General features: G+C 54.5%; 2 protein-coding genes across 5 annotated transcripts in view; both read right to left on the reverse strand.

Annotated features, from left to right (window-relative positions):
* Positions 1–2,683, reverse strand: part of ICAM3 (intercellular adhesion molecule 3) — a 7,709-nt gene extending 5,026 nt beyond the window's left edge. The window contains 2 exon segments of the mRNA XM_040449859.1: positions 1,478–1,744; positions 2,321–2,683. Of these exon segments, the coding sequence (XP_040305793.1) occupies positions 1,478–1,744; positions 2,321–2,402 (349 nt within the window). The 5' untranslated portion in view covers positions 2,403–2,683.
* A 5,680-nt stretch (positions 2,684–8,363) lies between these two features.
* The window catches only part of TYK2 (tyrosine kinase 2), a 24,790-nt gene continuing 7,239 nt past the window's right edge, over positions 8,364–25,914 (reverse strand). For 3 of the 4 annotated variants that reach the window (XM_040449860.1, XM_040449861.1, XM_040449862.1), the window contains exons 4-25: positions 22,288–22,411; positions 22,008–22,155; positions 21,492–21,655; positions 19,541–19,907; positions 18,971–19,168; positions 18,713–18,870; positions 16,717–16,825; positions 16,436–16,625; positions 16,254–16,357; positions 15,987–16,169; positions 15,814–15,901; positions 14,762–14,889; positions 13,751–13,886; positions 13,513–13,667; positions 12,623–12,773; positions 12,100–12,197; positions 11,640–11,832; positions 11,190–11,308; positions 10,684–10,856; positions 10,354–10,471; positions 9,811–9,921; positions 8,364–9,725 (exon numbers count right to left, since the gene is read on the reverse strand). In XM_040449860.1, coding sequence (XP_040305794.1) covers positions 9,591–9,725; positions 9,811–9,921; positions 10,354–10,471; positions 10,684–10,856; positions 11,190–11,308; positions 11,640–11,832; positions 12,100–12,197; positions 12,623–12,773; positions 13,513–13,667; positions 13,751–13,886; positions 14,762–14,889; positions 15,814–15,901; positions 15,987–16,169; positions 16,254–16,357; positions 16,436–16,625; positions 16,717–16,825; positions 18,713–18,870; positions 18,971–19,168; positions 19,541–19,907; positions 21,492–21,655; positions 22,008–22,155; positions 22,288–22,411 — 3,350 coding nt within the window. In that variant the 3' untranslated portion in view covers positions 8,364–9,590. Of the gene's footprint in view, positions 9,726–9,810; positions 9,922–10,353; positions 10,472–10,683; positions 10,857–11,189; positions 11,309–11,639; positions 11,833–12,099; positions 12,198–12,622; positions 12,774–13,512; positions 13,668–13,750; positions 13,887–14,761; positions 14,890–15,813; positions 15,902–15,986; positions 16,170–16,253; positions 16,358–16,435; positions 16,626–16,716; positions 16,826–18,712; positions 18,871–18,970; positions 19,169–19,540; positions 19,908–21,491; positions 21,656–22,007; positions 22,156–22,287; positions 22,412–25,914 lie in introns of those variants that run through there. The other variant, XR_005783004.1, reaches the window with a different exon arrangement.

A 25,914-nucleotide genomic window follows, 5' to 3' on the forward strand; every position in this document is an offset into this window, starting at 1 on the left:
CACACGGACACACACATTGACACAGAAAACACGCTTACACAGATATACACACAGGTGTGGATACTGACGTACACAGACGGGTACATTCACATTCACACTCAGATACACACAGACACGCGTGTGCACTCACACAGACACACAGAGATGATGACACACATGCAGACGCTCACAGACACGCAGACAGGTACACAAAACGGATACTGGCCCACAGCAGGAGCCTACACACGGTCACACGCACACACTACACTTATTTAGGAAGGCTTCACAAAACGGTAGGTTCCATGAGTGTCCGTACTCTATTTTCTCGTCTACTGTATTCTTTTTTTTTTAATTTTTTTTTTCAACGTTTATTTATTTTTGGGACAGAGAGAGACAGAGCATGAACGGGGGAGGGGCAGAGAGAGGGAGACACAGAATCGGAAACAGGCTCCAGGCTCTGAGCCATCAGCCCAGAGCCCGACGCGGGGCTCGAACTCACGGACCGCGAGATCATGACCTGGCTGAAGTCGGACGCTTAACCGACTGCGCCACCCAGGCGCCCCTCGTCTACTGTATTCTTTTAAGTGCAGAGGGATTCTGGCAGGAACCATAAGAAACAGGGGACACCCGGGTGGCTCAGTCGGTTAAGCGTCCGACTTCAGCTCAGGTCATGATCTCACGTGATTCATGAGTTTGAGCCCCGTATTGGGCTCTGTGCTGACAGCTCAGAGCCTGGAGCCTGCTTCATGTGTCCTCCCTCTCTCTGCCCCCTCCCCACTGGTTCTCGCTCTCTACCTCAAAATAAATAAATAAACATAAAAAAAAAAGAGAGAGAAAGAAGCTGGTAACAGTGGGGTCTGGGAAGGAAGACTCATCTGTTAGGAACAAGGGCTTGAGGGCCAGACTACCCACTTCTCCAGGCTATGAACCCTGACAAGCAACTTTACCCCGTTGAGGCTTAAATTCCTCATCTGTGAAATGGGGCTCCTAAGTGTACCTCCCCTGCCTGGGAGACTTCTTAAAGACTGAATGAACCCCTAGTGTCCACATTTAAAACAGTGACCACTTGCAGCCAGCACAAGGCAATGGAGGTTTAACACACACCTTTTTATACTTTTGGATTTTGGAACCACATGCATGAATGATTAACTGCTGTGAAAATAAAAGTAATACATAAAAGACACGAGGTATCATTTAAGAATCCTTGTTGGGACGCAAGTTGATTTCACAGCTGCTGCCCTGGCATATGGTTGAGATGTATCTCTCTGTCTCTGTCCGTCTGTCTGTCTGTCTGTCTGTCTGTCTCTCTCTCTCTCTCTCTCTCACACACACACACACACACACACACACACACACACACACACATTCAGGTCCAAGCTCTGGGTCAGAGCCCTCGTTCCTTTCTGGAGACTCAGGGTTCCCTGCTCCCCCGCACCACTGGTCATGTACCCCCACTACTGCCCAAGGCCAGTGCCACCTCCAAGCCACAATCACTCACGGTATACTGTGATGTCAGAGGAGGCTGTCATCTGAAAGCCATCGCAGAAGCCGGAGCAGAGGACCTGGCTGTCACTGGTCACACTGCTGAGCTGGAAGGCTGCCCAGCCCAGGCCATTGCCCACTGGCTTCTTGGGTAGGGATGTCTCCAGGGTGATGAGTTTGGGATTGGGGCAATCCGTGCTGCAGTTCACCAAGAAGGACCCTCCTGCAGGCAGCACCGGGTTCTGGGGCTCCACCCTCAGTGGGAACTTCTGCCCCTGGGCACCTGTGGGAACAGAGGGACACCGCTGTTTGTTCCAGTGCCTCAATCTACCCTTCTGCAGGCCCCACCTTTTCACATCACCTCTCTGCCTTCATGGTACTTCAGTCCGGTGGGGAAGACGGATGATTGGTCAGGAACTGGGGAAGCCTCCGAGGAAGGCTAGGGGAGACCCTGATCCAGACTGTAGGAGGAAGCATGTCAGGGAAAGCTTCCTGGAGGAGGGGACAAATCGGGCCAGTTAGGAAAGGAAAGTAAGAATTGGTTATCTGAGTGAAAGGGAAGTGATCCTGGCAGAGGGACAAGGAGAGACAGAGGTCCAGGAAGGGACTGTGTGTGTGTGTGTGTGTGTGTGTGTGTGTGCACGCGCGTTGGGGTAGGAGACAAGTCACAGGCAGGGGAGCCCTGAAGGCTGAGTTAAGGAAGCCATAACTTTCTGTTGAGGCCAGTGATGAGCCCCCTGTCAGGTGGGAGTTTAAGGAAGTGTTGCGGCAGCCAGGATGTGGGAAGCTTTGCTCTCTCCATTCCCCCACCCTCCCCTGATCCCCCAACTCCAGCCCTCCCCAGGCTGACTTGCCTCACCTGGGGGCAGCAGACAGCAGACCAGGAGCAGGGAGATAAGTGTGGTCCTGCAGGCCCCCCGCAGCAGCCCCGAGGGTGACATCTTGGCCAGCCTGCAGGAGGAAGTTGCCTTAATGAGGTGCAAGGCAGTGGGGAGCAGGCGGGGCACCCTGGGGACGGAAGCACAGCCACAGTGGTTACAATTACAGAAGTCCAGGGGCTGCTCTTTGCCCCGACCTGGGGAAGGGCAGAGGGGATGTTCTGTGGCCCAGAGGGTCCAGAGTGGGGGACCTAGCGACGGCGTGGAGGGTGCTGCTGGGTCGTGGAAGGGGCAGACCTGACTTAACACCGCTGGCCTCTAAATGCACTGACAGGAAATGCTAACGCAGTCGGCTTCCTTTGTTCTCAGCACAAGGAAGACACCTCCTTCCTGATGAACTTGGGTGAAGGGGGGTGTCCTGTTCCCAGAGAGGAAGTTAACACGGGATCTCCTGACAGACATTGTCCTTGAAGTGATAAGGTGGGATTTCAAGCTGACAGTGGGGGGGACTTCTAGGCAGGGTCTAAAAGCGCAGTGGGAGATCTCAACATTCCTTGTGGGGGTGAATAAGAGATTTGGGGGTGACAGTTGAGGGACCCCTGAGATGAGGGAAGATGTGAAAATGAACAGAGCCTACATGTATCGGGCCCTTGTGACTGGCTGTGTGTTGACTGAGTGGCTACTGGGGGGCCCTTTACCTCTGAAGATCTTCGAGGACCCCCCCTTCCCCGTGGGTCATGCTGAGGCCGGGTGTTTGGGGTACAGCCGAGTCTGGAGCCTCCATCTGTTGAGGATGCTACTTGTAACTGGTCCTTACCCCTGTCCTCCGCCCCCCTGCCCACCCCTCCGGGCAGCCGGTTTCTCCACCCCCAGAGAAGGGACTGGGGGTCAGGTGGACCCTAAGACTTCCATCTACTCCGTCTCCCCAGCTTCTGACCTTCCCCTCGCGCCTCCGATCGGAGCTCCAGAGAGGGACCTGGCCGGGGTCCTTGATGGCACCCAGCTCCCATGCCCTCTCCCCATCCTGAGGCCACGCCCCCTCCTCTCCCCGCTGAAGCACCTTCCCCCTCCAGTCGGGTCTCCCCGCCAGTCCATTTCCCACAAAGTCCCGCGAGATCCCCTAAAACCAAAATCAAAAGTATTTGTAAATAATACTGGTATCCCCCACTTTTCTAAAGTTCCGTTACGCCACTTCACGTTTACGAAAGACCTGCGTTAGTACCTGTTTTTGTGGAACCGAAAGAAATCTGAAAACGATTTGCCCTTTTATGAGAAAGATGAAAAGCGAAAAAATAGTACTCGGCATTGGTTTTGCAGTGGACGTCGCAGAGGCAGGGAGAGGGACACCGCCAAGGCCCGTCCCGGGGATTACACGCAGCATCTCAGCCCCCAGCCCCCAGGGCTCTGACCTGTGTCTATGGGCATCCGTACTTTATCTTGATTTACTTTGTGCATCCGTTAGTAGGATGTGCCCTAAGGTCTCAGAAAAAACGAAGAGGGGTTATTCTTTGGGCCTGGGAACACTAACAATTTTTTTCTGTATAAATTAATGAGAAGTACTTCCTCTCTTTAAGCCATTTTGGCTCACAAAAGGTTTCATGGGAACGCTTTACTTTTGTATGGCGTGAGAAACCTGTGTATGTGAAAAGGGATGATACCCAGATTACAGAAATTCCTGGAAGTTATAGAGGAAATGAACAGGGGATCTCCAGACACTCTCCTTGAGGTGACAAGGTGGGATTTCAATGCAACATTTAAAGAGGACAATGCAGACACTACTAGGCAGGGTCTAAAGACCTTCACCTGAGAGGTCAGTATTCTTGGGGGGGGGGGGGGCAAGAAAAGAGAAAAACTCAACAACAACAAAAAAACAATTAAAAATGGGCAGAGCACTTGAATAGACATTTCTTTAAAAAAATTTTTTTTTTTTTTAAATTTTAGAGATACGGTGCTTGGATGGCTCGGTTGAGCATCTGCCTCTTGGTTTCGGCTCAGGTCATGATCTCACAGTTCATGGGTTCGAGCCCCATATCAGGCTCCACTCTGACGGTGCCCCTGAGCCTGCTTGAGATTCTCTCTCTCTCTCTCTCTCTCTCTCTCTCTCTCAAAATAAATAAATAAACCTTAAAAAACAAATTGGAGAGAGAGAGAGAGAGCACAAGTGGGGGAGAGAGGCAGAGGGAGAGAGAGGACCTTAAGTAAGCTGCAAGCCCAGCATGGAGCCTGATGCAGGGCTGGATCCCACGACCCTGGGATCATGACCCAAGTCGGAATCATGAGTCAGATGCTCAACTGCCTGAGCCGCCCAGGCGCCCCTAGGCATTTCTTCAAAGAGGCGATATAAATGGTCCCTAAACATATAAAAAGATGCCCAAGCTCCCTAGCCATTAGGGAAATGCAAATCAAAACCAGAATGAAAGTGAGGCGCCAGGGCGTCTCGGTTGGTCGGTCGGTTAAGTGTCTCATTTCGGCTCAGGTCACGATCTCACTATTCATGAGTTCGAGCCCCGCGCGTTGAGCTCTGTGCTAACAGCTCAGAGCCTGGAGCCTGCTTCGGATTCTGTGTCTCCCTCTCTCTCTGCCCCTCCCCTGCTCATGCTCTCTCTCTCTCTGTCTCTGTTTCTCCCTCTCTCTCAACTAAATAAACATGTGAAAAAAAAGTAGCATTATAAAACAAACAAACATAGAATTATACAATGCTGCAATTCCACTCCTAAGTATGTATCCAAAAGGGACTCAAACAGATATGTGGACACCAAGGTTCACAGCAGCATTATTCACAAAAGACAGAAGCCACCTAAGTGTCCACGAGCAGACGAAGGGGTGAATGAAACATGATGTATAAATACGGTGAAATATTATTCAGCCCTAAAAGGAAAAGAAAAACCCATCTGACACGGTACAACACGAATGAGCCTTGAAAACATTAGGCCAAGTGAACCAAGCCAGGCACAAAAGGACACATAGTGCACTTAGATATGAGGTCCCTAGACTAGGCAACTAGTGGAGAAAGTAGAATGCGGTGGCCGCCAGGAGCCGAGGGGGAGCGGGATGTGGCATCAGTGTTTAATGGGGACAGTTTGGGAAGATGAAAAAGTGCTGTACATTGTGCTGGTGATGACACATCTACTTATTTTGATTTGTGTCTAAATCATGAGATGGGTTGATGGATGGGAGGAATGGATAGATACAGTGTGGCCAAGTAATATTTAGCAATTTAGGTAATTGTGGATCCTAGGGGTAATCACTGTATTATTCTTCTGACTTCTAGATGTGTGCGATTTTTCAGAAAAAAAAAAAAAAAAGTTGGAAAACAAAGATCCTTGATGGATCTGAGTGGCTGCTTAAGTCACAAAAGGAGGGACAAGCTGATTTTGAGTTCCTCCTGTCAAGAGGGCACAATGCCCCCTGTAGAAGTCTTGCCAGGAAATGGAAATTGAGAGGCGCCTGGATGGCTCCGATGGGTAAGCATCCGACTTTGGCTCAGGGTATGATCTCATGGTTTGTGAGTTCAAGCCCCACATGGGGCTCTGTGCTGGCAGCTTGGAGCCTGGAGCCTGCTTCAGATTCTGTGTCTCCCTCTCTCTCTGCCCCTCCCTGGCTTGTGCTCTGTCTCTGTCTCTGTCTCTCTCAAAAATAAATACTAAACATAACTTTTTTTGAAAAATAAAAAAAAAAAGAAAGAAAGAAAGAAATGGAAATTGAGCCTGGGCATTGGTTGGTCAAAGGGAGAACAGAGGAACATATTAAACTACACCACAAGGGTGACATCAGACTTCTATAAAGCCTACAGGGCGAACAATCCAGTTTTTTTAAGTTTTTAATGTTTTTTAAAATTATTATTTACTTTTGAGAGAGAGAGAGCAAGAGTGGGGAGGGGGGTGGAGAGAGACACACACAGAATCTGAAGCAGGTTCCAGGCCCTGAGCTGTCAGCACAGCGCCCAAAGCAGAGCTCGAATCCACAAACCCTGAGATCATGACCTAAGCCGAAGTCAGACACTTAACCAACTGAGCCACACAGGCGCCCCTCAAATATGTTGCAAGGGGCAAAAAAAGGAGCCCAGAACTTAAAGGAAGCTGCCCTCAAACCAGTGCAGTATGTGGGCCTTGTTTGAACGTTTATTTGAACCAGTAAATATTTAAGAAACAATTAGGGGGGCACCTGGGTGGCTCAGTCGGTTGTGTCCAACTTCGGCTCGGGTCATGATCTCACAGTTCATGAGTTCAAGCCCCATGGTGGGCTCTGTGCTGACAGTTCAGAGCCTGGAGCCTGCTTCAGATTCTGTGTCTCCCTCTCTCTCTGCCCCTTCTTGGCTTGCACTCTGTCTCTCTCTCTCAAAAATGAATACATGTTAAAAAAAATTGTAATCTAAATACTCACAGGCTACACAATGATATTGAAGAATTATTGTTAAACTTTTTAGGTGTGATAATGATTGCAGTTATTGTTTGTGGTTCGATCTTTTCAAGATACGTATGGAAGTTTTTACAGGGAAAATGCTGTCTGGGACTTGCTGCAGAATTCTCCAGTGGCAGGGAAAGGGATGGGGGTAGAGCTCAAACATGTTCGGCAGTGGATACTGGAAACTGCTGATGTTGGCGGTTAAGTTCAGGTTTGTTTGTTACCTTATTCTTCCCTATTTTGCATGTGCTTTAAACTGTCCATAATACAACTTAAAAAAAAACAATTTTTAATATTTTTATTTGAGACAGAGAGAGACAGAACATGAGTGGGGGGTGGGGGCAGAGAGAGAGGGAGACACAGAATCCGAAGCAGGTTCCAGGCTCCGAGCTGTCAGCACAGAGCCTGACGCGGGGCTCGAGCCCACAAACCGTGCGATGGTGACTTGAGTCGAAGTCGGACACTTAACTGACTGAGCCGCACAGGCACCCAACTTTTTTTTTTTTTTTTATAAGTAGCCACACAAGAATAAGCAAGATAATTTTGGAAAGCGACTGCCCTATCAAATATCAAAATATATTCTAGTGGCCACGTCTTTTACCAGGTGGCCACTACCAGGCTCGATCCTACAAGCAGCTATTCCCATTGAGAATTTGTGCTACAGATACCCTTGAGCCTGGGCAAGGAGGCAATGTAGCAGGTGGCTACTACTACTGCAAGGATTAGAAGTGACCAATGACCCCCAGAAGGGAACAAATGCTAACATTTCAATGATGAGCCACAACACAGCCATAAACTAGAACAAGGAAATCCTGTAAGCCTGGGTATGTGGAACCATCCCGAAGACCTCTAGCAGGTAGGGGAAAAAAGAGTTCTGCATAGTAGTAGCATTTTTTTTGGAGGGGTTGCCTGGGTGACTCAGTTGGTAAAGCATCCAACTTTGGCTCAGGTCATGATCTCATGGTTCGTGGGTTCGAGCCCCGCATCGGGCTCTGTGCTGACAGCTCAGAGCCTGGAGCCTGCTTTGGATTCTGTGTCTCCCTCTCTCTCAAAAATAAATAAACATTAAAAAAATTTTTTTTAAAAGAAAGAAACATTAAAAAAAAAATGTTTTTTAAGTAGGCTCCACACCTATCGTGGGGCTTGAACTCACAACCCCGAGATTGAGAGTCACATATTCTATCGAGACAGCCAGGCACTCGATGTTACTATTTTTCCAAAAGATGACAAAGCATAGTATGTGTACAGATTTCCTTGTATCTGGACGAAGTGTCTCTGGAAGCAGAAACAGGAAACCAGATGACATTAGTCGCCTTCAGAGACACGACAGCAGTGGCTAACAGACATTTCACTGTTGATTTCAATATTACCTGCTTCCCCCCCCCCCCCCCGCCCCCGGCCTTATAACTATAATGCAAATTTAGTATGCAAGCTGTTATCAAAAGCAGATCTCAATACGCGAGTATGGAGTATGGAATTATCTGGAAAAGGGGAGATGCAACGCACAAGGTCTTGAGAAGTCAAATGAGAAAGAAAAATATTACACGGCCTTTCACAATGTGGTTGCACGTCTCCCGTCTCAAGGACGTGTCGAGTAGAAACGCTTTGGCCAACACCAGATTAACAACAATATCAAATGTTTATTAAGTACTTGTTTGCAGGTATCTTTGCTAAGAGTCTGACATGAAGGACCTCGTTAGCTATTTACATTAGTCCGCTGCAGTGGTGAGCATGACCACCCCCAGGTCATAGTTGAGGAATAAGGCCCAGAGAGGGAAAGCCATTCATCTGAAGTCACACAGGGGAGGAAAGGGTAGGTCTGGCACTCGTCTACATGGCATGTCCCCCCGGGGCGCCCCCCCCCCCCCGCAATTCACCTATTTAGCAAGTAGTTATTGAGAGCCCTCTGTGTTCCAGGTACTGGCCTGCTGCTCGCTGGTGATTCCGAGGTGAACAAAGCTTAAAGAGTTCAGCCAGATTTTTTTCTGCAGAAACTTTGCTCCGGCTGCAATCCCCAGGGAGGGCCCAAGGACCACAGCCTCCAGCAGAGAAAATAGGAGTTTATTACCAGCTAGCGGAAATGGTGGGTCCTAAGGGTGGGAGCTGGCGAGGGAGGCGGGGAGGTAAAAAAATCGGATTCGAAGGCCTGAGTAGGTCCTTGCTGGTCCTGGGTCCCTCAGGGGTCTGCCCCAGGCTCATAACCACAGAAGGTGCTATAGTCTGAAGGTATGCATCCCCTCAAAAAAATTTTTTTTAAAGTAGGCTTCACGCCTGGTGCAGAGCCCCACGCAGCGCTTGAATTCACAACCCCGAGATCAAGACCTGAGCTGAGATCAAGAGTCGGATGCTTAAGCAGCTGAGCCACCCAAGCGCCCATCAGAATCCTTACATTGAAATCCTAATGCTCAGTGTGATGGTATTAGGAGGTGGGCCTTTGGCAGCTGCTAGATCATGAGGGTGGAACCTTCAGAAGCGTCTTTACAAAAGAGACTCCAGAGAGCTCCCTAGCCCTCTCCCACCCTGTGAGGACACAGCCAGCAGGTGTGGGCTACGAACCAAGAGGGCCTTCACCAGAATGTGACCATGCTGGTGTCTTGATCTTGGATGTCTCAGCCTCCAGAGCTGTCAGAAATACATTTGTTGGTGAGCGCCCCCACCAGAGGTGTTGGTAAAGCAACCCGAGTGGACTAAGACAGAAGGAAAGTCCGTTCACAGAGGTGGGGTCTCCAGACAGAATAAGGCACAGGGAATGGTGAGGCCAACCTCTCCCCCTTGGGATCCTCTTGGGGCGGGGAGCCCCTCTCCTGGGTGTCTGCTCCAATACCCTGAGAGCTGGTGGTAGAGGCCTCAGCACACATTGAACACTGAGGCGGCCTGGCCTTGGTATTTCTCCTGGACCGTCTTGAGAATGGGGATGAGGTTCTGGAAAGTGGGGCGGAATGAGGCCTCTGCCTCCCAGCAGTTCTTCAGGAGGAGGTAGATCTGGGGAGGAAAGTACTGGAAATGTGGCGGCTGCTCTTTCGGCAGCCGGCTGATGGGGAGGTGAATGGGGGGAGAGAGGGCTCACCTCGCAAGGGCATTTCTCTGGCCGCGGCAGCCTCTCCCCTCGTTCCAGAAGCTCAGTGAGCCTCAGCACCGTCATCTGCCCTTGGGTGAGGCCTATGAGCTCGATGAATTTCTACCCCCAAACAAGACAAGGTCTATTCAGGAGGTGTGTCTACCTAGACAGAGGCTTCTAGCCCCACCTCTGCTGCTTCTTGGGGCAGAACTTTACACTTATGACTTCATCTCCCTGGGCCTTGGTTTACCCACCTGTAAAAAGGGGCAGTAACATCTACCGCTGGGGTTACTGTAGAAGTTAGGTTAACTAACATTCATAGAGTAAGTCTGAAACAGGTGTTTGCTATTAAGTCTCTCTACAAACTGTTTTTATCTATCCAGAATCTTTTTTTTTTTTTTTAAGACTTTTAAGTAATCTCTAAATCCAACGTGTGGCTTGAACCCCATGGGATTAGGGATTAAACCCTTGCTAAAGTGGAGGGGCTGGGAATCCAATGCATGCCTTTCTAACTCCTCTGGAATGGGGTGGGGCTGAGGGCCGGTCTCTCACCGAAGGGGGGCTCTGGCTGGAGTCACAGTAGGTCAGCAGCTCATACATGGTGACCCCGAAGGACCAGACGTCGGATGCATAGTAGAACTTACACTCCTTCAGGCACTCTGGAGCATACCTGGGGGGATGGGGCACTCAGGCCTTGGGCCAGACCAGGTTAGAGTCTTATCTGGGGCTTGGGAGCTCTCTGGTCCCAGTTAGGGCCCCACCGGGGTGGGGGGCAATTTCACTGGGATCAGACCCTGTCATCTGAGACCCCAGCATCTATCTCCTTCCCCGTCGGCCCCAGGTGACCCTGACACCCCACTTCAGCTGGTCCTGTCTGGTCACCAGAATACGGGGCTGTCCCCATCTTCGCGCACGCGGTAGTACTCATGGCCTTCAGGCACAGCCTTGGCTAGGCCAAAGTCCCCGATTTTGACCAGCCTGTCGTTGTCCAGCAGCACGTTGCGGGCAGCCAGGTCTCGGTGGACGTAGTGCTGTGCATGAAGGTAGGCCATGCCCTGGGGGGAGGGGGAGCCAGGATCAGTGGGGCGGGGTAGAGCCTGAGGAGTCTTGACCAGGATCAGGAGGGGAGGGGGCGATCAGGTCAGGATGGCGGGGAGCAGGTGCAGGAGCAGGCAGGATGGCAAGCGGAGCCCAGCAAAAGGGAGGAGAGGTGATGGCAGGAGCGGGCCAATCGGGAGGGACTGGGCTGCCGGGCGTGCCCAAGTGGGCACAGAGATTCCAGGCGAATGGAAACTGGGGATGCGGGGAGCCGGCCCAGGCCTGGGGACTGGTGAGCCGACTGTATGGGACCCTCAGGCCAGGCCAAAGAGGAGGGGCCACTGGCCCACCTCACAGATCTGCTGGGCGAAGAGTAGCAGTTGGGCCAGTCCGACGTTGTGCCGGGGAAGGTAGTCCCGGAGGCTGCCCAGAGGCACGTACTCCATAACGAGCTGCACCGACTTCTCTCCTGATGCAGAAGAAGGCGGGGCCGAGCGGGGATGGAGCCCGGGGCTGGGGGCCGCCCATCCCGAGCCCCGCAGCGCCCCCGCCCCACCCCAGGCGAGGCCCTGACTCGGCCACTCTAGGCCCGGTCCTCAGGTGGGACAGCTCACCCTAAACCTCACCCCCACGTCCCCGGGTGACGGAACCGAAGGTCCCCCCCCATCCGTCCTGGCCCCAGCTGCGGGCCAAGGTGGGAAGCAGGCAGCCCCGGCGCAACCACCCCACCCGAGGGCGTCCTCCAGTCAGAAGCTGTAATTGGCCAGGCCCTGCTGGCCCCGCCCACCGACCCCGCCCACCTTGGTCCTCACAGCATCCCTTGTATTTGACGATGTGCTTGTGGTAGAGCGTGCGCAGGATGTCGATCTCCCGCCGCCAGCCAGTGCGGAGCTGGGGGCCCCCACCTGCCTTGAGGGCCTTCACAGCCACCATCTCGCCGGTGCCGTCGTTAGTCGGGTCGTAGCAATACAGACTGACCTTGCCGAAATGACCCTGGCCCCAGAGCACGCAGGAGGGTCGGCCCTACCCCGGCTTCCCAGGACCCACTCCAGTCGGGTCTGTTTGTAAAATCCTGGGCCCCACCTACTCCGTGTTAGGGGGTCTCCTTGGGGCCTAGGCCTCTTTTTCAAATCCTCAGGGCCTCCTTTGAGGCTGAGGGTCTCATAGGCCAGGCCCTTCCCGTATTAACTTCTGACCCAAACTCTTTTTACTCCACCAGGCGGGCTTTTGACAGTCCGGGCCCTGCCCCAGCCCCCTCACCTCGCCCAGATCCCGGATCTTTTTCAAATAGCGCTTGTGGAAAACGGTGGGGTCTGATGCAGGCGAGTCGGGGTTCACAGCCAAGACGTCAGCAAGATCTGGAAGTCACAGTGGGTGTCACTGGACCCCTAACTCTTCCAGCTACTTGGAGGCACAGAAAGCAGGTGTCTGCTCCCCCAGCATCTGATCTCAAATATAAGGAAACTTTTTTGCAACAGCTGCAAAATTCCACTTCTTGTCCAAAATACAGAACTGGCTGCATCAACACTGACGCCTGGAAGTTCTTAGATTGGGTAAAGGGTATTACATCAAGAGAGAAAGCAAAAGCAAGAGAGTTGCTGCAAGGGCCTAACTTGTCCAAAGAGGTTGTGGCTCTCCCTACATAAGACTTTTAAGGGGAGCACAGGCATCCGGACAGCCTTAAGTGAATTCGAAACGGGCACGCATGCCGAGTCCCTGTGCAGAAACCTCAGGTGCACCATGCAGGCATAAGCAGGGGTCCCAGCAAGGGGGTGGGGCTCACTCTGGGGCTGCAGCTGAGTGAGGTCACGCAGGATGGTGCGGAAGGAGGGCCGCTGAGCTGGTTCATAGGTCAGGCACTGGCTGGTGAGTGTGGCCAGCTCCGGGCATGAGGGCTGAGGAAGCTGGTGCTGCTTCTGGTAGAAGCACTCTTTCTGCCAGGAAGGGGACCCACAGGAGTCAGTGCCCACCCCTCACCCCCACTCCTGGTCCCCTTCTCCAAAAGAACAGTCAAGCTCTCAGAGCAAGCTAGGTCCTTGTTCTTGTCACTCCCATTTTACAGATGCGGCAGCTGAGGCTTGGCAAATGGAAGCAGACTTGATCACCACTGCAGGGCCAGGACTTGATCCCGAGTCCAGCTGAGCGTGCTGGGCTCGAACACCTCACACTTGGCCCTTCCTGCCCTGGCTTCCACCCACCTCTGTGCCTAGCCTCTCCTCCGTCTGCCTCCAGGAAGCTCCTGCAGCAATCTGAACGCACCAGACCCTCGGGGCCTTTGTACATGCTGGGACCTCTGCCTAGGCTGCGCTTCCTAGCCTGGTCACTGCAGTATTTCTGCACTTAGATTAAACCTCCTCTGGGAAGTCTTGCCTGACCCCTCAACTGGTTCCGGGGAGTCCGCTGTTACTCCCTCACCCCCACAGCCTGTGCTGCTCTCATCACGGCCCCGGGTGCTCTGCTTAAAACCGAAACACGTCACTTATTTGCTGTATGTCACGACTTTATGACGTAGGGACTGGTTAACCCCAAGTGACGGATAACCTGATGGAGCCCCGGAGATACGAGGCCACACAGCCAGAGAGGAGGCAGCTCTGGACCCCGAACATGCCCTCTGGACATCTTGGAAGTGCCAATCCCCTTTATAGGATGGACCCAGACAAGCCCTGGACGTACCTCAGAAGGGCCGCGGCCCTGCAGAGGGGCCTCCCCGTCGAAGCAGATCTCCAGGAGGGTGACACCAAAGCCCCATTTGTCAGCTGCAGTGGTTAGGGTGCTGGCCCCACCTGACAGGCACTCGGGGGCTGTCCAGGGGATCCTCTCTACCCGCTCTGGAGCCAGGGTCAGAAGTCACCAAGGGTGAAAAGAGCAGGGGGAAGCCCGTCCCTGAACCCAGCCCTGCCTGGGTCCTCACCCTCCCTGGAAAGGGCGCCCAGGCCCACACCGGGATCGCTCAGCTTGATGAAGGGGCTGGTGCCCTCCGCCAGTCCCAGCCGTGCCAGCAGGATGTTCCGGCCACACACGTTACCATGAACCAGGCTCTTGTCTTCCTGTGGTGGGGTGGAAAGGGGGCATGGCCAAGGGGGGGGGGGGGGGCGCTGTAGATGCTGCCCCCAGTCCCATCCATGTGGTCTCCACAGGGACGGCCCACATGAAAGAAATAACCGAGGTCAAATACACCACAAAACCCATAAAACGATCACGGTCATCATGGGGATCCAAATATGTGGTCATTGGGACCGGGTTGCACTAGGCACCTAGTAGGTCCTTCCAGTTTTCCCAGAGCTGGGGCCAAACTTCCGGTCAGGTCCAACCAAGCCCGGGGAGCTCTTTCCCCAGGCCCTCTAGGCTGGCTATTCCTTCTTCCCAGAATGCACTTACCCAGATACCCTCGGGACTCCCTTCCTCACCACCAGGTCACCTTAGTGAGGCCTTCCCCCACCCATCTATTTAAACCTTTGCTTCTTCCCCAGACCCTGCTTTTCCCCCCATAGTTCTTACGACTTCCTAAAACACTACGCAACGTAGTTAATTATTATTTGTTTGTTCCTCCCAACTAAGTGCCCAGCTCTCTAACGACAGAGACTTTTGTTTTGTTCTCCATTGTGTCCTCAGGGACGAGGACAGAGCCTGGCACACAGAGGTGCTCTGGAAACTGGGGTGACTAGGCCAGGAGGGGCTGGGATGAATGGCAAGAGTGACAGAGGCCGCTGAGGCCAAGCCCCATGGGACCTCAGACACTACAGAGAGGTGAGGTGTTCTCTTGGGGGAGATGGGAGCCACAGGGGTGTGTGAGCAGGACAGGTTCATGGGAAGATCCCCCAGGGCCAGTGTGTGGATTAAATAACGTGTTGAGGCCTCCACACCCAATGCTGAGGCCACCCTGGCGCTCCCATCGACCCAGGCCCCACCCACAAGCACGCACCAGGTAGCTGAGAGCGCTGGCCAGCTGCTGGGCCACTGCCACCTTCCAGGCCACAGGCACGTGGCCCCTCTCCCGCCGCAGCCACACATCCAGGGGTCCGTGCTCCACGTACTCCGTCACCATGATGTCTGCAAAGGCCCAGCAGGGGCTGCCCACCTGCCTCCACCCTCCAGAGCACAGGTGGTAGGACACGGGGGCTGGGACTGTGGGTGGGGAAGGTGTCGGGACAGAGGCCCGGGGGGCAACTTGGGAGTGACGCTGGGGTGAGGGGAAATGCGGGATGGAGGGTAGGCAATGTGGGTGCAGGGTGAGGCAGAGGTGAACGCTGGCATCTGAGTCCAGGGTGGGGCCGGGGAAAGCTGACATATAAAGTGACAATGTGAGGATGTCACTGGGGAACCGGGGGTGGGTACAGGCGAGTGGAGTGTGGAGGTTAAGACAGGGGCATCATAAGGGCTCACAGGATCCCACCAGATTGGGGCACTCACGGGGTGTAGACCCGCGTTAGAGGGAAAGCCAGAGAAATGGACAGGTGGGGTTGAGAATGTGGGGGCTACTGGCTGGGGTCACCCTGGATGTGGAGTTTTGAGGTACACACAGGGTAGGGGTAGAGGTAGGGGCGGAGGCAAGAGATCTGGGAGGACTGGGGAGCCCAACGGTGCCGGTGTCTGCGTGGGGTCACAATGCCAGTGGGGTCAGAGAGTCGAGAGATGCCGGGGACTAGGGGTGTCAGGTGGTAGATGGGCTAGGGATCCAGCCAGGAGTCAGGGTGTAGGTCAAGGGTTAGGGTACAGCCAGGTACTGGAGTAGAAGGAAAAGTCAAGGTATAGTCAGGGATAAGGATGCAAAGTGAGTGTTGGGATACAGTCAGGGGGTGGGGTACAAGTTGAAGGTCGAGTAGCCACAGTTTGAGGTGTGTAGTCAGAGATCATGGTATAAGTCAAGGTGGAGCATGGAGTCAGGGGTGAAGACACAGGTCATGGGTCAGGGTACAACCCAGGGAGTGGGTATAAGGGGACTGCAAAGCGGGGGGCGGTGGGGGACCCACTCACTCTCAGAGCCGTGCACGCAGACGCCGTGCACAAAGGCCAGGTGCACGTGGGAGACCTGGCTCATGAGGCTGGCTGTCTCGTAGAAGGCCTATGGACGTGGGGCAGGTCAGGTGGTCACAGACCCTGACCGTCCCCCCCATCCTGCCACCTGGACCCTGGCGGTGCTCACTCACCAGGGCGATGTCGTGGTGACTGGGATCCAGCACCTTGAGTACCACTCGTAGCTCCTGCCCACGGTCCCCACTGGGCGTGGGGGGGTCCCCACCATCTGCCGTGCCCTCCTTGGGACCTCTTTCCCCCACCCGTAAGATGCCCTCATACACATTGGTCCTCGTGCCTTGGCCCAAGTGAGACAGCTGGAGGGACAAAGCACAGAACGTCTCCGTGACAACAGCTCGAGGCCGCCCTCCCCAGTGCCCCAGAGCCCCGACTGCACGGACCTGGGTAATGTCATCCTGGCAGACGCGGTGGAAGCTGAGCTGGCTGAGGTTGAGTGGCCCAGGGCTGGCCCGAGACCCACGCATGATGATGAGGTTGGAGAGCTCTGGGGGTTGAAGTGACATCACCGTGGGCTGGCACGGGGAGGAGACGCCCCCCCCCCCCATGGCTCCCCGTACCATACCTCCGGGCCGTGGCAGGCAGCAGCGGCGCAGGGAGAAACAGTCGTCCCCGGCCCGCAGCGAGCAGCCCTGCAGGGCAGTGCGCAGCTCCCGCACGCTCGGGAAGGAGCGGTCCCAGCCCTCCAGCTCGAAGCTCCCGGCCCGCAGCTCAATGGGGAATTTACGGAGGTGCAGCTGCTGCCCGCCAGGTGCCTGGGGTGGGTGGCAGGGGTGGGGGCGGTGAGCAGGGGTCCAGGCAGGGAGCGCGCCCAGCCCCGGCCCGGGACCCCCGCCCCAGGCCCACCTGGTCACGCTGGGCCACCGTGAGGATGAGACGGTTGAGGTGGCTGGTGCTCCAGTGGATGAGGTAGAGGCCATCTTCAGGCCGCAGCTTGGCCAGCACGAATGGCTCCCTGCAGAAGACAAGGGGGCGTGTCGGGGAACCCAGGGGTGCGGCTGGACCCGCGCCTGGCCACAAGGACACACGAAACATCCCTGACGAACGAGCCTGACAAACATCAGACTCGGGCACTTACGTGCAGATGCTGAGTCTGAACACAGACACGTACCAATTAAACACGGTCTTGCACACGAACACTCCCGGGGCGATAGAGGTGCCACAAGAGGCATACGCTCGTGTGTGACAATGGCTGGACAGTGTCACCAACATGGTGACACACACACAGACGGTCAACTGCATTCAGACACTGGATGGGCACACACCCTGCCAGCCACCTTGACACGCAGCACGTAGTCTGTCGCACGTTCATAGGACAACAGTCACAAGTGCAGCCGCTTACCCGTTATGATGTGGTGGCACAGGGGCATCGATATCCCAGACCCAGAGGTGACAATGTCGTGAGCACAGATAGGCAGTACGTGGGCTGCAGCCACAGAGGCCCAGACACCTACGCGTGTGGGGGCTCACATGCTACTAGACTGAATGTCCATGTGTCCCTGGAATTCCTGTGCTGAAACCTAACCCCCAAGGTGACGCTGTGAGGAAGTGGGGCCTCTGGGAGGTGATCAGGTCACAAGGGTGGAAAGCCCACGAATAAGATCAGTGCCCTTACAGAAGGACCTCAGAGCACTCGCCTGCCCCTTCCACGTGAGGACCCAGCCAGAGGGCTGTCTATGACCCAGGAGGCGGGGCTCTCAACCGAACACCGGACCTGCCTGCACCTCGAACTTAGACTTCCGGCTTCCGGAACTATGAGAACCAAACGTCCGTTGCCTCTACATCACTCCTCCAATGCTACTGTCCTAGCCGTCCAAACAGACCAGGACACACGCCGATGCGGCCCCCGGACCCCAGGACGGATGGCCGTGCACATCGGCTGGGACATGGCACAGCCACGGCCCTCAGGAGGTGGGATGGCCGCTTCACCCTCCTCTGGGGTAGAGACCAGGCTCCGAGCCGTCGGACCTCTTAGACACCTCGATGGCCCGTCCCGGGGCCGCAGATGGCGCAGGACCGCCCAGGCACGGGTATGAGGCACAGACGAACCGCGAGTCACAAACCCTGACCCAGGAGCATGCAGGATGGCCACACGCGTGTCTGAGGACCACTTAAGTACTGACACTTGACGTCCTTGGCCCCGTATGTCCGAACAGAATTGCACAGACAGTGACCTACAATTACCAGGACACACACACACACCTGTGGGGATGTAAACACGCATGTATGTGAAGGGCCACTAGCGTCTGTCCAACCTACAGCTCCACAAACATCACCCGTCCCGTCACGTAAGAACAGGCAATGACGATTTTATATGCAATCATAAAACACAGCCGCACACCCAAAGAGCCGTTAAACGTGTGTGGTGACAGTCCCAGACCCAGGTGCTGTCATGACACGTGCCCACGCTGTGGCAGGCACCCTCTTTCCCCCTGTAACCCGAGGCGTGCACACGTGCATCCACTCCCACACGTGCACCCACACAGGCGAACACGTGTGCACCCACGGGCATGCACACACGTGTACACACATGGACGCCATAGGCGCAGATGCATGTGCACGTGTGTGTGCTTACACACGGCCACACTCACAGCTGCGCTCACACACGTAGGCATGTACTAAGACAGGAAGGCTTGCTCGCACGTGTATACTCTTACACGGAGGTGAGCACACACCACACACACACACACACACACACACACACACACAAACACACTAATGTGAACACACGCGAAGACCTCGATACAAACACCTCGTTCAAGCCTCACCGTCCCTGGAGCTTGCGGCCCAGCTGGCAGCCCCACGTCGCCCCATATCACCCAGCCGCCCTCCCAGCACTCACAGCAAGGGCCCGTGGATGCCATCCCGGATGCTCATCACCAGCCGTGGAGGGGCCACCTCCCGGCACAGGTAGTGGCTCGAGTCGGCCGTCAGGCGGAAATAGCCGTCCACCAGCGACACCAAGGACAGGGCCACAGCCCGGGAAGGCAGGGTGAGCTCCTGCGGGCCGGGGTGGGGGTGGGGGGACGTCAGGCAGCCATCGCAGACCAGAGGCGCCCCCCCGTGCCCCCCCGTCAGGCCCGCAGCCCCAGGGCCCCACCAGGCACTTGTCCTGACGGTGGATGCTGACGTGGCGCTCTTTCAGCACCACGTGGGTGATGTCCTGGAAGTCACAGAAGTAGGCCCATGGCGCTTCCTGAGGCCTGTCCACTGGCTGGTTGCCCACCTCCTGGGCCTTGCTTTTCTTCCCTGATGGGCCAGCACGGGGGTTCCTGCTGCAACCATCGCCACTGGGACCCTGGAAACCCAGCAGGGCCGTGCCAGCTTAGTCCCCTGCACAGTTTTCCCGGGGACAGGCTCCTCAGGCATCCCCCCTAAGTCCCCGTGTCACAGATTGGACGGAGACCTTCCCCCAAGAGACACACACGCCAGAAGACAGAACCTCCCCAGGTACCAGACGAGGGTCCCTCAGAGATGCAGACCTCAGAAAGTAGGTCCCTAGGGGGGAGACAGAGGCTGCTCCCCAAAAATCCACCCCAGGGGACAGACAGACACACCCCAGCGCCACGTGGGGAAAGGGCTCACGGCAGCCACCCTTGGAGGCCAAGGCTGAGCAGGAAGCCCAGCCCCAGCCATCGGGGCCCCCGGATGGAAGAGGCACTCTGCTCACCTCTGCCTGGACTGGCCGCCACCGGATGCCACCAGTGCCTGTCACCAGCACCTCATGAGTAGGGGGTCCGGGGGCCAATTCAGGCCCAGGCTCCGGGGGGGACTGGCTCCCGTCCCGGACGTAGCAGGGGTCCCCCACGGCCCGGGCCTGCTCCTCCAGCCGGCACACGAGCACGCGCTCCGTGCCGAAGCGGGGTGCCAGCTGCTCCAGCGTGGCCAGGTACTTGACCATGATGACCGGCTGGGAGACGTGGCCCGGCTGGAAGGCCCGCACAAACCTGCGGAAGAGCCTCCGTAGGCGCAGCCGTGTTAACGCGTTGTGCCGCCGGAGCTGCAGCCGGAAGGAGCGCGGGATGCAGTCCTTGAAGCTGGGGGGGCAACCAGGAAGGGCTGGTCAGGAGCCCGGTTGCAGGCCTAGCCGCGTCACGCTGGGTGAGCGGCCTAAGCTCTCTGAACCTCAGCTGCCTCGTCTAGAAAACAGGCCGGCCGTCGTGCAGGTGGAAAGAGAGCAACGCAATAAAGGGCCAGCACAGGGAGGCCAGCCGGTGTCAGAATTCTGGAGCAGACGATGGGGCTAAAATCCCAGCTCTTGGACAACCTCCTAAAGCGCTCGGTCTTCTCATATATAGGGTGGGATCAAACAGGGCCCACTTCCAGGCCTGAGGCCTGAGGGCTGCTGACTGGCACACAGTAAGACCTATGTGAACATCAGGTGTTACTACTGGAGAAGTCACGATTAGTTTTTATCACCGATATGATGATTATCGACAAAAGGCACAGCCCTGGGAGGCCCCTCTGCTCCTCACAAACCCTTGTCCTCTCCCCTCTTCTCCCACCGCCTGTCTGGCATCTGACCTCCAGTACAGCTCACTTAGCTAACAGATATCTGAGCCTCAGCCTCCATGTCCCAAGCCCTCTCTCCCACCCCTAGATCAGAGCGATCCAAAAGCTTGAGGTTTTAGCTGCTTCTTGCCCCCACTTCCAAGCTTCCCAGGGCTCCTTGGAGCCCTTGGGAGAAAGGTCCCCTGACTACAGCCTGGTGGACTCAGGCCCCCATATTCCAAGTTCAGATCTCCAAGAAGAAGGCCGCTGCTGCCTACTGCCTCTGGGCCTTTGAGTATGCTTTTCCCTCTGCTTAGAATGCTTGGCCAACACAGTCCACATCTGGATAAAGCTGACTCAAACTTCAGGTCTTAGCAGAAATGTCACTTCTCCCAGGAAGCATTCTCTGATGTCGAGGCTAGAGGGGGTACTCCCTCCGGGCTTCCAAGCACCTTGGACTTTGTTGTCCCGGCCTGGGTCTTCCAGAGTGATAACATGACAGAAATGGAAAGGACACGTGCTTTAAGAACTGTTGGTCTTGTAGAATCCATTTCTCTCACTGCCTCCTCCAGGCAGTGTACCCGGATTACCCAGGCCCTCACAACAATGGAGGTGCAGACAGCTCACTCCCAGCTCCCCATGCTCCTATGTCCTTCCTTCCCTTGAACTCTAAGGAATTCTCCGAGTTTACTCTGCTCCACCTACACATCCTCCAACATATCTGCCGGGCCTCGGGGTGTTCGCACTGGCTGTTCTCTCTGTTCAGGACGCCCTCCTCTCGGATACGCACCACGCTCCCTCCTTCACTTCCTTCAAACCTTGGAATCTGAATACTACCTTCTCCTTCTTCCTCCCTTCCTGCTTAATTTTTTCCCCTCTGCGTGTAGCATCACCTGAAACCCTGGACCTTTCGCTTTTGCTGTTCTGTGTGCTGCCTGGCTCCTTGACCAGACGTGAGCTCCGAGAGGACGGTGATTTTTGTCTGACTCGTTCACTGTTGTGGCCTCGGCACCCGGCACCAGCGCCAGCATGCGGCAGGCACTGAACAAGTGTTTGCCGAATGAAGACATTGCAGGATGCAAGGTCTACTGTGACTCCCGGATACCTGTCCCCGCCCCATTCCCGGACACCTGATCTTCTTGGCCACCTTCTCCAGGGGGATACCATGGCAAAGGGCGAGGTGGCAGAGGTGCAGAAAGGCCATGCCCAGGCTCTCGTTCTTAAAATGGTGGATCTCCTCCTCGCTCGACAGCTCCCACAGTGGTGCCACATCATTCACAAACTCGTGCTTGCCCTGGGTGGGTGGGGGGAGCGGGCAGAAAGGGAGGCATGAAAACCTGTTCCCTCTCTGGCTTCTGTCCACTTTCGGGACGGGAGGGAACCCCCATTTTCTGGAAAGGCCAAATACGCAGCATACATGCCTCCTCTGCCCCACCCTCGGCCTGTGGCACACATCACTAACTGATCACAGCACTCTCTCCCACGCAATCCTGTCTCAGAACCCTTTGGTTCAGACAGCCAAAGGATCCCAGACGGCAAGGGCTGAAACCTATTCGCTTTAGTGAACTGGGGAGGGAAGCGGGGCTCCTCAGCTACCCCTGAGTCCCTCACAAACAGCCCCACGTCCCCAGCAGCCCTGCACACACCTGCTCAAAGAGGTACTCAAAGGAGGCTGGGTCCAGGAGTTGCACCCCCTGCTCTGCCTGTTCCGAGGAAGACTTGGCCCTGGTGGGCCCACAGCGGTACACGGCCGGCTCCTGAGGATTCATGCTGTGCCAGTTCCGGAAATAAAACCTGCAAGAGTGGGGGGAGGGGGAACAGGTGGGGCCTTAGTGTGGACTCAGACCAGGTCCAGGAAGGTGGGGTGCTGGGGAACGAGGGGGGCAGAACAAAAAGGGGCGAGACTTCCAAGGGGCCTTCACCCACCTCATGCGGAAGTACAATGTCAGGTTCATGTCTCTGGAGACCTCCAAGATGTGGTTTGGGGGCAGCCACACCTGGGCCTGGGCATCAAAGAGGGCGAAGAGATTGAGGCAGGATGGAGTGATGCCTGGAACAGGGAAGAAACAAGATCAGGAGTCCGCAGCTGCTGCCATCTGCCTTGTGGACCCCCTCATAGGCCTGGCCCTCCCCTCCTCCCTCCCCTCTGCTCCTCCTGCACGTCGAGCGCAATGCAACATGTTGACCATGCTGCGGCTTCAGAGACTAGATTTCCTATCCTGGTTTCTGGACAACGGGATGTTGGCGGAAGGGAGACGCAGATTCCCAGGCCAGGAAATAAACTGTCTCGCATCTTCCCTGTCTCAGGGGTGGTGGAGACCCCTTGTGCCGAAGCTACAAGATAGAAGTGAATCATTCAACCTGCATTAGATTTTAGGTAAACCTTTGCTGCCCTTGACCCAGGAAAATTTGGGAGGCTGCCATTCCTAGAGCGAGAACCTATCCTAGACCGACCCACCCAACTCTACAAACTGCTGGCACTCTGCCTGGTCTCGCTCTGAACTCCAGCCCCGGGGGAAGAGCCACCTGCCTCCTGGCTGTCTCCCCCTGGATGCCAGAGCCCTCTTAGATGTGCCTTGTTTCAAAGAGATCTTGTCTCCGGTCCCCAGACCCGCCTCTTGTCTGCCCAGTTCTTTTTTTTTTTTTTTTTTTCTCTGTCTGCCCCGCCCTTTTTTTTTTTTTTTAAATTTTTTTTTTCCCAACGTTTATTTATTTTTGGGACAGAGAGAGACACAGCATGAACGGGGGAGGGGCAGAGAGAGGGAGACACAGACTCGGAAACAGGCTCCAGGCTCTGAGCCATCGGCCCAGAGCCCGACGCGGGGCTCGAACTCACGGACAGCGAGATCGTGACCTGGCTGAAGTCGGCCGCTTAACCGACTGCGCCACCCAGGCGCCCCTGTCTGCCCAGTTCTTTAAACTAGGACTTGGTCCTTGTCCTCAACTCCCCCCCAGCACCCCACATCAGATGGCTCACAAGGCCTGTTCTGTCCGCGTCCTCCAGTCTCCCTGGGTTCCTTCCGATCCAAAGCCCAGCCCTAGTCCAGCCTCCAGACTTGCTGTTGTTTCCCACACCGGCCACCCAAGGCATCCTTTTACACACGTCACTTAATATTTTCATCTAAGATAGTCCATCCAGAATCATTTATAATCACCAAAGTACAAAGACAAGATAAAGACCTAAAACTTGACTGCTACAATGGAAGCCTCTGCCTACATTCTCGTCCTTTCTCCTCCTGTAAAGAGGTAACCATACTCCTGAAATAGAGTTTATCATTTCCATATCCTCCATGATCTAGTCTCAAGTGTTATAAGCTCTAAATCTAATACTACACTATAGGTATCCTTCTGTAATTTTTTTTTTTTAATTTTTAATGTTATTTATTTTTTGAGAGAGAGCGAGCGAGCGAGTGAGCAGCCAGGGAAGGGCTGAGAAAGGGAGAGAGAATCCTAAGAAGGCTCCGCGCTGTCAGTGAAGGGCTTGAACCCACAAACTGTGAGATCCTGACCTGAGACGAAACCAAGAGTTGGAGGCTTAACCATCTAAACCAACCAGGCGCCCCTACAATTTTCTTTTCCTTTTTAAAATTTTTATTTATTTAAAAAATTGTTTTAACCTTTATTCATTTTTTGAGAGAGACAGAGAGAGAGAGAGACAGAGCACGAGCAGAGGATGGGTAGAGAGAGACAGAGACACAGAATCAGAGACACAGAATTCGAAGCAGGCTCTAGGCTGTGAGCTGACAGCTTACGTGGGGGTTAAACCCACAAACCGTGAGATCATGACCTGAGCCAAAGTCGGACGCTTAGCCAACTGAGCTACCCAGGCATCCTGCCCTTTTAACATTTATTTATTTTTGAAGGAGGGAGAGACTGAGCATGAGCGGGGAGGGGCAGAGAGAGAGGGAGACACAGAATCCAAAGCAGGCTCCAGGCTCTGAGCCGTCAGCCCAGAGCTCGACACGGGGCTCCAACACACGAACCGCGAGATCATGACCTGAGCCAAATTTGGACACGTAACCAACTGAGCCACCCAGGCTCCCCTCTTATTTTTTTGTTTAATGTGTATTTATTTCTGAGAGAGAGGGGAGAGAGAGGATCCAAAGTGGGATCTGCGCTGACAGCCGCAAACCCAACGCGGGGCTTGAACTCAGAAGGGTGACATCATGACCTGAGCCAAAGTCAGATGCTTAATCGACTAAACCCCCAGGTGCCCCTGCTTTTTCAAGTTACAATAGGTTTTAAAACCTCACACATGAAGGGTGCCTGGCTGGCTCAGTTGGTAGAGCGTGTGACTCTTGATCTCGGGGTCATGAGTTTGTAGCCCGGTGTTAGGTGTAGAGATTAAAAAATAAATAAAAATTAAAATAAAAAATGGGGCATCTGGGTGGCTCAGTCGGTTGAGCATCCGACTTCAGCTCAGGTCATGATCTCGCAGTCCATGAGTTCGAGCCCCGCATCGGGCTCTGGGCCGACAGCTCAGAGCCTAGAGCCTGCTTCAGATTCTGTGTCTCCTTCTCTTTCTGTCCCTCCCCCATTCACATTTTTTCTCCCTCTCCCCCTCTCTCAAACATAAATAAACATCAAAAATCTCTTAAATAAATAAAAAAAAAAAAAACTTCCCACATGACATGCGTAACTTTGGTGAAATTCCTTTTTCCTGACTATAGAACATTTCAGCATTCAACCTGACTGCAATTTATGCATTCTCCTACAGAGGGACTCTGAGACAGCTTCCCATCCTTCACTAAAATAAATGAAGCAGCTCCAAACATTCTGGAACGCGTCTCCTAAAACATATGAGCGGAGCGACCGTAAAGTACCCATCTAGGAGTGGAACTGTGTGGGATGATGCAAATCGCTCTTCAAGGTCGCTGTGTCCAAGTGTACTGCCTCCCGCAGAAGGAGAATGCCTCCCTGAGAGGCAGCTTCCTAAAGAACCAATCTGTTTTGCTCTCTGGCTTGAACTTTCCACGGCTCCCCATTGCCCCATGAGAAAGCCCAACCCCCTCGGCACAGAATAACCATGACCTGGACCTGGACCCTGACAAATAAGGTTCCGCTTTCAATTCCTACTTCCCTTACCAAATTCTTAGAACTCACAATGTAGTCCCTCTTAAGGTCTTTTGCTTCCTCCAAAGATCAGGCTGCCTGGGCCCTTTACAAATCCTGTTCCTTCTGCCAGGCATGCGTCACATCACCCGGCACTCCTGTCTGAGCTCTTGAAGAATCGGCCACCAATGGGAAAGCGCAACGTGTGATAGATATCCACCATTAGGCCCCCATCAGACTGTGGGTGAGGAGGTTTAAGAGAATTTCCTGGAAGACGGGGCCAATAAGCAAAGTCCCACTGGACAGACCTTCTCCTTCTCTGGAAGAAGAAATTACACTTTTGGGGGCACCTGGGTGACTCGGTTAAGCGTCTCTCTCTTTTTTTAATTTTTTTTTTTTTTAATTTTTTTTATTTAAAAAAAAAAATTTTTTTTTCAACGTTTATTTATTTTTTGGGACAGAGAGAGACAGAGCATGAACGGGGGAGGGGCAGAGAGAGAG

The sequence above is a fragment of the Herpailurus yagouaroundi genome, unplaced genomic scaffold, assembly GCF_014898765.1.
Source record: "Herpailurus yagouaroundi ecotype Mexico unplaced genomic scaffold, PumYag 200, whole genome shotgun sequence".
Taxonomy (NCBI): domain Eukaryota; kingdom Metazoa; phylum Chordata; class Mammalia; order Carnivora; family Felidae; genus Herpailurus; species Herpailurus yagouaroundi.